Raw genomic sequence first — 12,623 nt, forward strand, 5'->3', positions numbered from 1 at the left:
ATGGGGAAATAAAAAAAGGTATAGACAAAGTAATTAAAAATATATGTAGAAAAAATTTTTTTTTTTGCTTCACTTTTTATTCTGCGTGGGGCAGTTCAGATAGATAGCAACAGCGTAAAGCTGATCTAATTTTATTTATATAAAACTGACCTTCCGTGGCATGGGCAAGGACATGACGACGAGGCGCGCGTCGGCCGAGTTTAGCCGCAGCAGCTCGCGCAGCCTCAACTGACGATTGGTCTTCTCCGCTAACGTCGCTAACTCCGTGGCACTGATACTACCATCTGTAAATAAACACAATTTCCTTAATTATTTTTTATTACTGTTTCTTTATTATTTTTTTTCATATAATTCTTATTCTATGGTGAATTATTGTGTTTGACAATGTCGAATGAAAAAAATATGAACTGACGGCGTTTTAAATCTTATGGTGACCTATGAATATAATATATACATAGTGGGTAAAACAGATTTTAGCATGAATTACCTCCACTCTCCTCGGTGAACTTCTTAATAAGATCATCGAACATTTGTTTGGTTTCAGTTTGTGGCGCTTCCGTGATGTCCTGCACCATTGTCAATGACGAGTAGTCGATGCGGAATTTACCCAACAGGTTAGCCATACTGTAGGTATACATAAATAGAAGTTATTTCAAATTTTAAATTTCATCGTTAAATTATTTAATCTAACTTAGAAAGAGACATAACTTTGGGATAAAATATTCTCCTATTTCCATCTAACAGAATCGAAGAAAAATGCACCTATATTACCTACTATTAAAACTCTTTCCAACCAGAATTCCCAATTACGTATTAAATATTTTTTCCTGTGAAATGCACAAATTTCTACGTCATAAACTACACCAGGAATACTTCCTGAATTCGGTGGAAAAAGGGAAACAGAATGCACTTAACACTCGCTTCTCTCTGCATACACTACTGTGCGCGGGTTACAACGTGAACTTGTTTTCTATAAAATCCACAAAAGAACACAAACTTGCGCTCCTCCAGCTCGAGCTCATGATGCCTGTTGGCGAGCGCGAAGATGCGCAGCTTACAGCGCGACCAGGCGGTGCGCTGCGACACGATGTAGGGCAGCAGCATGGTGAGGCCGCCGTCGTCGTACAGCCACCACACGTCGATGGTGCCCGGCTCCTGCGGGGATAGTGCTTAGTTACTTAGACACTATAAAGTGTTTAGCTTGGATATTGTTTAGCTTAGGTAGTAATGTAGAGTGATGTAGTATGGCCTGTTCTTCAGAACAGTGTACGCTTTTTTTATTGTTTAAAAAGAATAGATATTTGTAGAAAACCTAATCAATTACAAGTTTGTTTTGTTATTAGACATTTGATACAAACAATTTGAAAAAAAAATAGTTGGATAATAGGTAAGCTTATACGCTTCATAGGTTGTCTTTAGTTAGAAATATATAAATTATTTTAATAACTAATGAATTAATCAATAATTAATCACCTGTTTTCTCCTAAATATAGTCATTTGTGAGAGCTGCTCTGCAGACACTTCAACACCAGCCGCAGATTTGTAAACAATTTGTCGGTGGATGTCCAACGCCTTCTTATCCTTCTTTTTTGCAGTGTCATTTTTCTCCGAAATAGTAAATGACCGTGATGTCGTTAGTGTTAATAGATCTGAAAAAATATTTATACAATTAATTTCGTCTAAAATCTTTATATAATAAAAAAAATCTAGTTTACATACAAGTCACGAGTCGTATTATGTCATGATTTATTAGAAAAAAAATAAAAAGTGAATAAAACTGGCTCCTGACTTGCTTGCTACTAGTAGAAGCAATGCCTACTTACTTAAATTATTATGAGGATGTTTAAATCCTTGCATAATGGATGTGCGAACATTCAAAACATACTGATATTTTTATTTGTGTTTTTAAAGTAACATTACTCAGTATACCCAATAGTAATACTGTTATAGAAAAAATATAAGAATCTGAACAACATAGATTTTAACTCGTGCATCTTGGAAACCGTCCAAACGCTTTTACCACTAAACCACTCAGTTAAAACTACGATACTTCCTAGGATAATAACAATAACACTTACTAAGATTGTTCTTCGGATGATCAGCTCTAATATCTAGGTCGGAGTCCGCGTGCATGATGGGTGCGCGCACGCGCAGGTCGCCCGAGCTGGAGGCGGCGGTGAGGCTGCTGCTGGCCTCGTCGCCGCCCACCGCGCTGAAGTCCAGCCCGCCGGGCACGCGCAGGATGCCCACGGCCAGGCGGCTCTCGAACGCAGAGCTGGTGGGATGAAATGTTTATTATCTATTGCGTGAAAACATTTATGTTTTGTTAAAATAATTAATAATTAAAAATCTCTGACGCAGTTCTAAAAAGTAAGCATACAAATCAAAATGTCTTCAATCGTTTAGGAGTTATGATCCCACAGACAAACCATACAGATACAAACAAAAAAAATGATCTATAACATCTCTGTTTTAGTCTGGGAGTTGTGGAATACTCAATAAAGTTGTAAGTTAGTAGTAAATTATTAATAATCCTACCTGAGAAAACATATTTGAGATTAGATTATTATTTGATAACATTAGATTAATTATGAGACCCCACAACTAAGCCCTACGTGAGATCAAGGGCCCAAGGGACGGAACTATATCACTACCAATAACTATCAATAAATACTCACTGCAAAACATTAAAATAAGCTTCAAGATGGCTCCTGTCAGCAGTTTCCCAATCAGCCTTATACCCCATAAGTAGCACATTGGGGGCCAGCTTGCCAACGCCCACGCCCTGCATGAGCGCTCGCGCGCCGCCCTCGAACCCGAACCCGTGCACGCCGGCGCAGAACGCACGCACCTTGCGCCCGCGCAGCCACTCGTCACCCGAGCGCGCGCGGTGCGATCTCTCCTTGTGGGATAGCTTTTGCTATCCGGTTATAAGTTTATTTATATTAATAATGGCATTTACCTAAATGTTTGTAAAAAAACAATATGAAATCACACTTAATACGTTGTTTACTTTAGTTACTAAGTTGTTTTAAACGATACTCTAAAACAATTTTAGAGCCTACTTAAAGAAACATAAAAACTTAAACGTTACAACACTAACCACGTTGTCATCTCTAAGTTTGTAACACACTTTTTATGTTTTTCATTACTTTTTGTCTCGTCTGACAATAAAATAGTAAATAAAGTATTAAAAATATGAATGCTACTCATATAATAATACAAAATATATTTTAATTAACGTAACGCGTTAAAAAGTCCCCGTTGATTAGTGTATAGGTGGTTTTACGTGATTTAAATACTTTATTTATTTCCTTGTCTGTCTATTATACTATCATTAGTTAGTCTATAATGTATCTCGCATTCATCTGTCAATGGTTATAACTTCTATTTATAAGAATGAACATACCAGTGATTTATTAGCGTAGCAATAACATACTAAAGAATATATTGATTTTTTACATAAGGATACTTCCGTTTCCCAGCTTCCGCCGAATTCTGGAGGCGATGTGTTTGGAGTGACTGAACTCAATCACTTGCTTTGAGCGAAGAAATGAAGTAATTAAATAATTCATTTTCCCAAGTGGAAATCGAACCAACAAACTGTCGTGCACAGTCACACTGTAACTAGCCTCTGGTATAGAAAACGGCTATTAAAATATATATGGTTTAATTATAGGACTTACCAATGAAATATCTCCAACAATCATGAGAGATCCCGACTTCGTGATAAGGTTTCCGAGGTCCACCAATGCGGGGCGGTCTTGAGGCTTCCCGGCGAGTATGAGAAGCTGGGGCCAGTAGTTCTTCACGTGGTCGCCAGTTCTTGCTAAGCTGTGTACGCTGGAGAGAGCCGTCTTGTACATTTGCGCTTGAGTACTGCTGCCCCAGTTTACGTCTTAAATTTATATTAATTTCAAATTAGATGTTTGAGGATTTAATTGTAAAGTAATTTAACGTCTTCGTTATGTGGAACAAAAGTAGAGAAGGAGGTAATACGTCACTACATCTCTGTTCTCTTCTTGCTGGAGACAGCTACTAATTATTATTAGTAGCTGTCTCCAGCAAGTATTACCGTCGATAAAGATTTCGATCGTAATGTTGGGAAATATTTATATATAAATATATATTATTTTCGTATAATCTGTTTATGAATTCAAATATTCACACGTGACTAATCAATAGTAATAGCCATACAACAGGAAAAATAACGATCGAGTGAACGCGCGAAATTGATTTGTGACCTCGTTCTAAAATGCTCATGCGTTAATTCGTTTTTGTTCATCTTTTACGCATTATCAAAAAAAGACCTAAAATAAAAATAAAAATCCGAGTACACACTACGTATATACTCTCTCTCTCTCTTTTTTATTTAAAAATATTTAAAATTGTCGTAATTGATAATCTTATTTGAAATACTCCTTAAATATGTGCTATAATATAACTAGATAAAAGATCATCATATATATGTACAATTGTACATAATATATAGAATATCGATATTATTAGAAAAGCTAATAAAATCAAAAGCTAAACAGCATCGCTGCAAATAACTATTAGGTACCTACGAGGTACCTACGGTACGTAACAGTTACTTCACAGGTACCAATTTAGATCAATCATTGCTTATTCCAGAGTGAGTACCGCTAAAAGCACTACAAAAGCCCTCTTATCCTAATTTATGAAACTCATAAATTATCATATTTGCGATGATCTTTCAGCTATGCTCTACTGTAAAAGTTATTTTGGAAATAATTCCAGACAACATATTGGAATTTTGAATATGAATATAATAATAGAAATTCATTATTTCAATAAACAATATAATTAGAATGTTTCTACGTTATATTTACAGTTTTTTTACATTTACGTTATATTTACATATATTTTACAGTTTGAATAGGTGATTAATGTTATTCCCGTCTATTCAATAAGCATTAACATATTGGTGAAAAATTAAAAACGTGGCGAATGTCTTTCTTTGTCTTAGTAGGCAAAGATCGATATATTTTTTTCATATTGCAGGGTACAGAAGGCAAGCTAAACTCTCCGTTCCTCGCTTTTCGCCCAATTTTCGAGACATTGCGTGTTGCGTAGCGGAACTAATCTCCGCGCTATGTTTTATCATGAGATCGAGTAAATATATATAAGGTGTGACCATTACCCTGAGTCGAAATCGAACACAAAACCTTCACGTGTATATTAAGGCGCTACGTCACTGAGCCACGAGGGCCTCACAAATTATAATATGTATTAACATATACATATATTCAAACTGTAAAATATATGTAAATATAACGTAGAAACATTCTAAATATAGTGTTTATTGAAATAATGAATTTCTATTATTATATTCATATTCAAAATTCCAATTTGTTTTCTGAAATTATTTCCAAAATAACTGAACAAACTAATAATAATTATTTCCAAAATAACTGAAAAAACAAAATAATTGAAAATAAACAAATCTCACCAGGTTTCCGATAGTGTACGACGAGATACAACGTGAAAAATATAGCGAACGTGATGAGCGCCATCATCCAGCCTATGAGCAGCATGATGCCGACGCACAGCAGGAAGCCGATCATTGACAGCCATACGTTGTAATACTGAAATTGATATCGATCTATGACAGAGTTTTGTGCTATTTACGTACATAGTGGGTACGTCACGGGATTTGAAACCGCCTATTAGAAACCTTGCAAAGCTTAGCGTAACTAAACACTATTTTTTACCTAAATGTGGAATAGCATATCAAAAAATAAATCAAAATTAAAATTAAATCAGTTTCACGCTATACGTGTATCTTGCTGTGTGCTCCCGCAACCAGCAGGGTGGGCAGCGGGAACCTAGTGTGAAGATACTCCGTTCTCCACTTTCCGCCGAATTCTGGAGACATTGCGTGTTGAGTGGCGAAACTCAGGAGCAGGCTGTGCCTCTACACCAGAGCGAAGAAATGAAAATATAGATGTAAATAAATATTTCATTTCCTCGAGTGAGGATCGAACTCACAACCAGCCGATTTTACAGTTTCATTTTGTGTCCCTGTTATTATTTGCGTGGTTTGCGTTTGACCGCACCAAGCCTGACGAGCGCGGTGATGCGGTCTACGGTGCACGCTTGCCTAGTAAATACCTGTAGACTCTGTTCTTGAAAATCCTTACATTGTAAGTCATAGGAAATACAGGTGCCGGCAATGAGTTCCAATCTCTCGCAGTACGGATAAAGAATGATCTTATTACCTAATGTATCATATAACTTACCCGGAAGGTAGGTCTCCATCCCAGAGGACGCACCAGGGCCGCGTGGAACGTGCAGAAGTTGATGAGTGCGTACGATGCGAGATAAAAGTTAGATATTAGCGGTGCGATAGTGTTCAAGTCCGCTGTAAAACAGAAATAGAAGAAGAATTTGAGAAAAAAATAATTTAAAAGTCAATTAAAAAAGTATTAGAATGGTTGAAAAATAATTTAAAACTATTAAACTTCCAAATACAACACTGTGCACCGTTATATATATTACCTATAAGCAAAAACATGAGTGAAACTAGGAAGGTAAGCACGTATCCGCGGTAGGGCTCGCCGTGCTTGCCGTAGGGCTTGGAGAAGAAGATGAGTCCAGGGTAGATGCGGTCCACGCCCAGCGCCTGGATCAGCCGCGGCACCGACAACAGGTTCGTCAGCGCCGTTGAGAGGGTCGCCGCCCAGCATCCGCCGTATATGAGAGGACCCCATGCAGACATGAGCTGCATTACCTATAAGAAATAAACAGTTTAGTCATATTGAATTTTATCCTTATATAAAATTGTAATTCAATATATTATTGGTTTCAGTGGATATTAACGTATAGAGTGGTGGAGTGGTTAACTACTTCGCTATGGTGTCGAGACCTCCAGAATTCGGCTGAAAGTGGGGAGCGGAGTGTCTTAACTCTAGGCTCTCTGCCTACTTTGTTACATACAGAACACAGCGTGAAGCTCAAACAAAATGTATGTTATATACCTACTTATACTCACTGAGTAACTATTATGAAGTCCATATTTACAATTTTCATAGTTATCACCACAAGTTGTCACTCCAGTATAGTCCAAGATCTCTGTTCCATTCATAATAAGGGCAGTGACGTTTCCGTTGGCGTTCCTGAGCGCGCCGCCGCCCGAAAACAACACCATGAGAGCGTAGCTGATCATCGATATTAGTAGAGAGAGTAGAGTCCCTTTAGGAATAGCTGATGCTGGATCCTAAAATCATATATCTAAATTAAAAAAAAAAACAATACCAGTACAATTGATAATTCCTCTTACACAGCAAATCAGTTAAGGCACTTTTGTAAATGTTAAAATAAACGACAAACATGGGCAACTAAAATCCAATTACTTGTGTTTTAAAAAAACATAAACCTAGTGACCTACTTTATACAAATAGTACAAAGTATTTAGATTAGAGTATCGACATTCAATAGGAAGTGCTTCTTAGAAGTGCATCACGTGCAATAATAGTTGCCTAAATATACGGATTTAGTAACAACCATACACCCTAAATGAATCACATTTGCAGGAGAGAATGATATCAACAGTTGAGTCGTAAATCTTGAATTTTGAAATCAATGCTTTCAATAGGGTAAATATAATTGTGGCCGTTGTTGCTTGACCGGTATATTAACCCCACATTTATACTGCATTTGTCGTCTTGAGTGAACATGATGACTACTGAAGATTTATTTACGTTTATATTTTCATTTCTTCGCTCTAGTGTCGAGGCGAAACGCGGCGTTAAGTTCTGCCTCTTAATGCCTCCAGAATTCGGCAGGAAGTGGGGAACGGAGTGTCTTAACTCTATCCCTCTGCCTACCCTGCTGTGTGATTATAAAATAAGAATATTTTTGTTACCCAATACCCTTCATTGATAAATAGGTAAATATTCTTTTACAAATAAACTTGTCTTACTATTCAAAGATAGATGTACTGTTTTTAATGAACGTATACAAAAATGTATATATTTAGATCTGATTCATCGATCTGAAATTGGTTTAAATTGATTCAGAACTCAGAAGAGCTGTAATAAAATTCGGACATTTTAGGGGTCAACAAATTTGACAATACAGTAGTGTCTCGTTTGTTATTTGTTTATCTTTTTTAATTGGCAATACGTAAATTACGTTTCCATTGAGCTTGTTTATTTCTCTTTAAAGGCGCCGGGCGTCAGTAAATGTTTAATAAGCTCACGCAGTATCCCGCACACAGTAGGGTAGACAGAGGGAACCTAGTGGTTAAGACACGCCACCCATTTTCAGCCTTAACTAAAGGCCGCGCTTTGCCTCGACATCATGAAAATATAAATTTAATTAAATATATTTAATTTCCTCGAGTGGGAATCGAACCCACAATCAGTCGCTTCACAGTCACTTGCACAAGTGCGACTTGCCCTGCGCGACGACTGGCCTCGAGTCGAGAGCTAGTATTTGACTATTTAAAGCCTAGTACGATGAGATATAAAAAGTATAATTGGAACAGAAATATATAACGATATACTGTTAGTATTTATCATATAGGTACATAGTTAACCTAAAATTGCACATAATTAGTTTGATTTGCCAATTTATCAATTTAAACAACAATTAGACTCAGTTGGTGTAGGACGTGGGTACACTAACGGCAATTGTATCTATAGCGATGTTTCAGTTTCAAGGAGAAAAATTTTCTTCTTAAAGGAGAGAGAAGGAGATTGAGATTTCTTTTAAAACACTATTACAGGCTTTGAACCTTTATTATATAATTTCCTAGGAAATATTGGCGATAATTTGATTGACATTGACATAAATGATATAAAATTTGTAACCATTTACAGCACAACACAAATCAACGTCCTAATGGCCTTAGCATCACGTTGATTCGCGCACATAGTAAGCCAGGCAGAGGAAAGCTAGTGAGAAGACACTCCGTTCCCCATAAATATTTTTCTCCAATACATATTAAGAACTTTTCGAAATAAAGAAGCAAAATATAATAGAGAAATGTATTCTGTATGTTTCTTATTGTATAGTTATTATTATTTCGTAGTAATACAGTCATAATTAAATGGAAGTGTCTATAAATCTAAATAAATGTTAGAATGAACCAATAGTGTTAATTCCTGGGACGAGCGCGGGTGGTGTCGCGCGTGCCTCCTACGACATCGATGGCATCAATTTGCTCTACACGTGTAGATAATGCTGTAGATACTACGTTTTATATTTTAATTTACTTTATTATTGTATTTGTATTGTATCTCATAGAAACATATGTTATTACCGCTTACTTTAATTTTCATTTTACGCTGTATGCCATACCTAGCAGGGTAGGCAGATCCTGGGAATTTAGTGTTAAAACACTTCTGATCCACACTTTTTGCCGAATTCTGAAGAACTAAAACCGTATACAAGAATAGATTCCAAAACAAATAGGTATATTAAACGAAACAACTTTACCCAGACCGTAAGTTCTAGACAGCAAATTGCTTCAAACGTTTTCAAAACAATATTCACCCATTAAGTCTATAACATGTTTACAAAACACGTGGGCGTGGACATAATTATTTTACAAATCGCTTTCAGGAGCAAATGCAATAACTTCACACAGCGGGCGACAGGCGGTAGGCTAGGGCTATGGGGTGGGCAGTGGGCACGTGCCCTACTTCCCGTTGTACGTAGGGAGCAAATATTGACTAGTGGAGTGGTCGGCGGTTAATTTAGGCGCCAACGTCATTCAAGGTAACGACGCGTTCGATACGTGGAACAGCTATTGCTACGTATAGTTACCGATATGAAGATGTAGAATAGAAATATTGGAACTTTTTTTTATGCAGATATCCCACCTATAGAAGGTTAACAGGGGGAACCTAGTGTTAAGACACTCTGTTCTCCGCTTCGTGGTAGCATATTTGAAATGAAAACAAACAGTAAAGATAAATTAATAAAATAAAAAATATATTTAAATATAATTAAAAAATATTTTTTATCTGTTTTCCACTTAAATATTATACCGTATTTAGTTTTAACGTGTTAACGATAAACAGATAATATACGTTCTATTGTTTTTTTATCTGTATTTCTAAAGGATATTAATGATACATATGTCAATTTTCACACTGAAAATAATAGTCGATATATATTTTTCCTTACGATTCGACTTACCTTTAAATCTCCGGAAATATTAGCGCCGGCTTGGATACCAGTTACAGATGGAAAGAAAATGGCGAACACACTGAAGAAATTTTGGTCTATCCCTTCACTAAATCTAAAATCTGGCTTAAAGTTTTGTGACAATGTTGCAGCTGGAAAAAACATAAGTTTAAGAATAAAACATGAAAATTATAATAAAGACGTTGAAATAAATATTTTAAATATGCTTACTTGAGAGACCTACAAATCCTTGGGCTACTTCCGTAGCGTCCCTTGGGCCCATAAATGTACCAACCACAAAATCTACCATAGCACCAATTATAATTGCTATAAGGAAATTCTGCAAAACAAAATTTATTTATTGTATTTATAAGTGCAAATAATATTTTGTGGAAAAGTACAAATAACATACATTATGATGAGCTTTTTTAATGTTTTTTTTTTGGAAAAGGTTCACCAATTTAGACAAAAAAAAAAGGTTTTTAGTAATTACTTAATAGCCTTCGATATTCCTTTGGTACTCTCTCTTTAATACATTAGGGTAATAAAATACTGGAACGTGAAACATTATCACTTTTTAAAAATATTAATCCCATAGGCGTGCCAGAAGGACACGTCTGTAGTAATTATATCTAATGCTCTGTTCATAATTTCAAATGCTTATAATTTTACTATTCTACCATTATATTATCCATTTAGTTTGTCCGATTAATTTATAATTAAAAAATAGATTTTGCTTTTTAGATTCCAGAAAAAAAAATCATACCTGGGCTTTGCTCTCCCAATCCATGCCGACCGCACAAATAATACACAAGACGAAAAGAGTAACGGCCCCCACCAGCCTCGTGTCGTTCAGGCTGTTGTCGAATATCTTCAAACCTTGATTTTTTAAAAGATCGTTCAGGGAGTCGCAGAAACCGATGGTGTTCATACTCGCTGCGACAGCATTTGCAAATGCAAATATAATGCCGACTGACGCCCCAAACTCGGGTCCTAGCGATCTTGATATGATGTAGTAAATACCACCTACAAGGTGAATACAAATAAGAATTATACAAATTTAAAAATATTTATATATTTTTTACCCTAATTGCAATTACATAGGACAAGAATGTTCAACGTATAAAACTTATCTTACGTAACTATTGTATAGAATATTTATTAATAGTAAATTACAAATAATTATTAATATTTACATAATATATTTACATAAATAAAGTAATATTTTTACATTGATGTTGATTTATTGAGCGTTCATCACAAATTCGACATGGTGCGAGTGCGACGTAGATTTGCATGTTTACATATTTTTTAAAAATTGTTTGATTTGTTTATGTAATATTGTTCTTTGTTTTTGATGACATTAAATAACGTGGATAATATTTACCATATTACATATAACATATTTAATTATTTAGTTAGGTATTATTAAACACTAATATCCTTCCATTCCCCACTAACCTCCATCCTTTTCCAGAATGGAAGTGTCTTAACAAGTGTCTGCCTTAAGCTGTTCTCTCTGCTTAAAGCTAAAAAATAACTAACCTCCTTTAACTTCTCCATTTGTACATATAGCGCTCATGGAAAGTGTGGTTATAATACACACTACCGCCGATATCCCAATTATAACCAATGACAGTCCAATCCCCGCTTGCGCCACCACCCACGATATACGCAGGAACAGCATAACACCCCATATGTTCAGGAGACATGGTATCAGCACACCCTAAAATATAATCTAAGCTTAATATTTAAGAAAGTCTCAATTACTTATGAAAAACGCTTTTTAAATCTGTCACTTCTTACTTGAATCCATCCTAATTTTATACCAACAGCCGGTGTGGGGGATTTTGTTTCTCTTTGGTTTTCTTTTTCGTCCTGTAAACATTTGGAAATTAATTGATATAATTTTTTCACTTATAAAATAAAACATTTAATGAAAATTAGTAATAAAAAAAATGAAAAAAATATGCAAATTAATTATTTAATTATAATATAATTATTTTTAAAAAATATATATGATTTTATATGTATGTTATTATATAAAATAATATTCAAATCTCATCATTCTTTTAATTAATTAATAGATTTTTGCATTTAATGATATTTATACAAATTTTCATATATTATAAACATACAAACAATATCACATTTTTCACTTATATATAATACGGCATTCAAATAACATTTGCGGACCTGTATTCATATTGCAAAATTACAAGCTACAGTTGACCTCAATTTCCTCAGACTTCTCTAATTTAGATTTATTTTCAAATACATATTTTTCCTTGTAATACCCAATTAAGTTAAAACCACGTTTCGTTATTTATGTTTGTATCTCAATTTTACCGCTTAATTAACATTTAATTCATTTGACGTTGATTGTGGGAAAAACCTGTTTTTGTACTAGATACTCGAATGTGTGATTTAACTCTGAGTAAATAAAATAAATCAAATAAATCAGC

The 12,623-nt window shown here is 35.1% G+C and overlaps 1 protein-coding gene across 1 annotated transcript in view; it reads right to left on the bottom strand.

Annotated features, from left to right (window-relative positions):
• Positions 1 to 12,623, bottom strand: part of LOC146539453 (bumetanide-sensitive sodium-(potassium)-chloride cotransporter-like) — a 31,846-nt gene that overhangs the window by 1,911 nt on the left and 17,312 nt on the right. The window contains exons 4-19 of the mRNA XM_085208165.1: positions 11,965 to 12,036; positions 11,704 to 11,884; positions 10,925 to 11,184; positions 10,390 to 10,498; positions 10,171 to 10,310; positions 7,016 to 7,240; positions 6,523 to 6,754; positions 6,264 to 6,385; positions 5,474 to 5,609; positions 3,687 to 3,898; positions 2,679 to 2,920; positions 2,079 to 2,275; positions 1,474 to 1,649; positions 998 to 1,155; positions 488 to 624; positions 151 to 284 (exon numbers count right to left, since the gene is read on the bottom strand). Coding sequence (XP_085064291.1) covers positions 151 to 284; positions 488 to 624; positions 998 to 1,155; positions 1,474 to 1,649; positions 2,079 to 2,275; positions 2,679 to 2,920; positions 3,687 to 3,898; positions 5,474 to 5,609; positions 6,264 to 6,385; positions 6,523 to 6,754; positions 7,016 to 7,240; positions 10,171 to 10,310; positions 10,390 to 10,498; positions 10,925 to 11,184; positions 11,704 to 11,884; positions 11,965 to 12,036 — 2,733 coding nt within the window. The remainder of the gene's footprint in view (positions 1 to 150; positions 285 to 487; positions 625 to 997; positions 1,156 to 1,473; positions 1,650 to 2,078; positions 2,276 to 2,678; positions 2,921 to 3,686; positions 3,899 to 5,473; positions 5,610 to 6,263; positions 6,386 to 6,522; positions 6,755 to 7,015; positions 7,241 to 10,170; positions 10,311 to 10,389; positions 10,499 to 10,924; positions 11,185 to 11,703; positions 11,885 to 11,964; positions 12,037 to 12,623) is intronic.

This window comes from Heliconius melpomene, chromosome 4, assembly GCF_056956725.1.
Source record: "Heliconius melpomene rosina isolate 202511_hmr_F chromosome 4, ASM5695672v1, whole genome shotgun sequence".
In the NCBI taxonomy this organism is placed as follows: Eukaryota; Metazoa; Arthropoda; class Insecta; order Lepidoptera; family Nymphalidae; genus Heliconius; species Heliconius melpomene.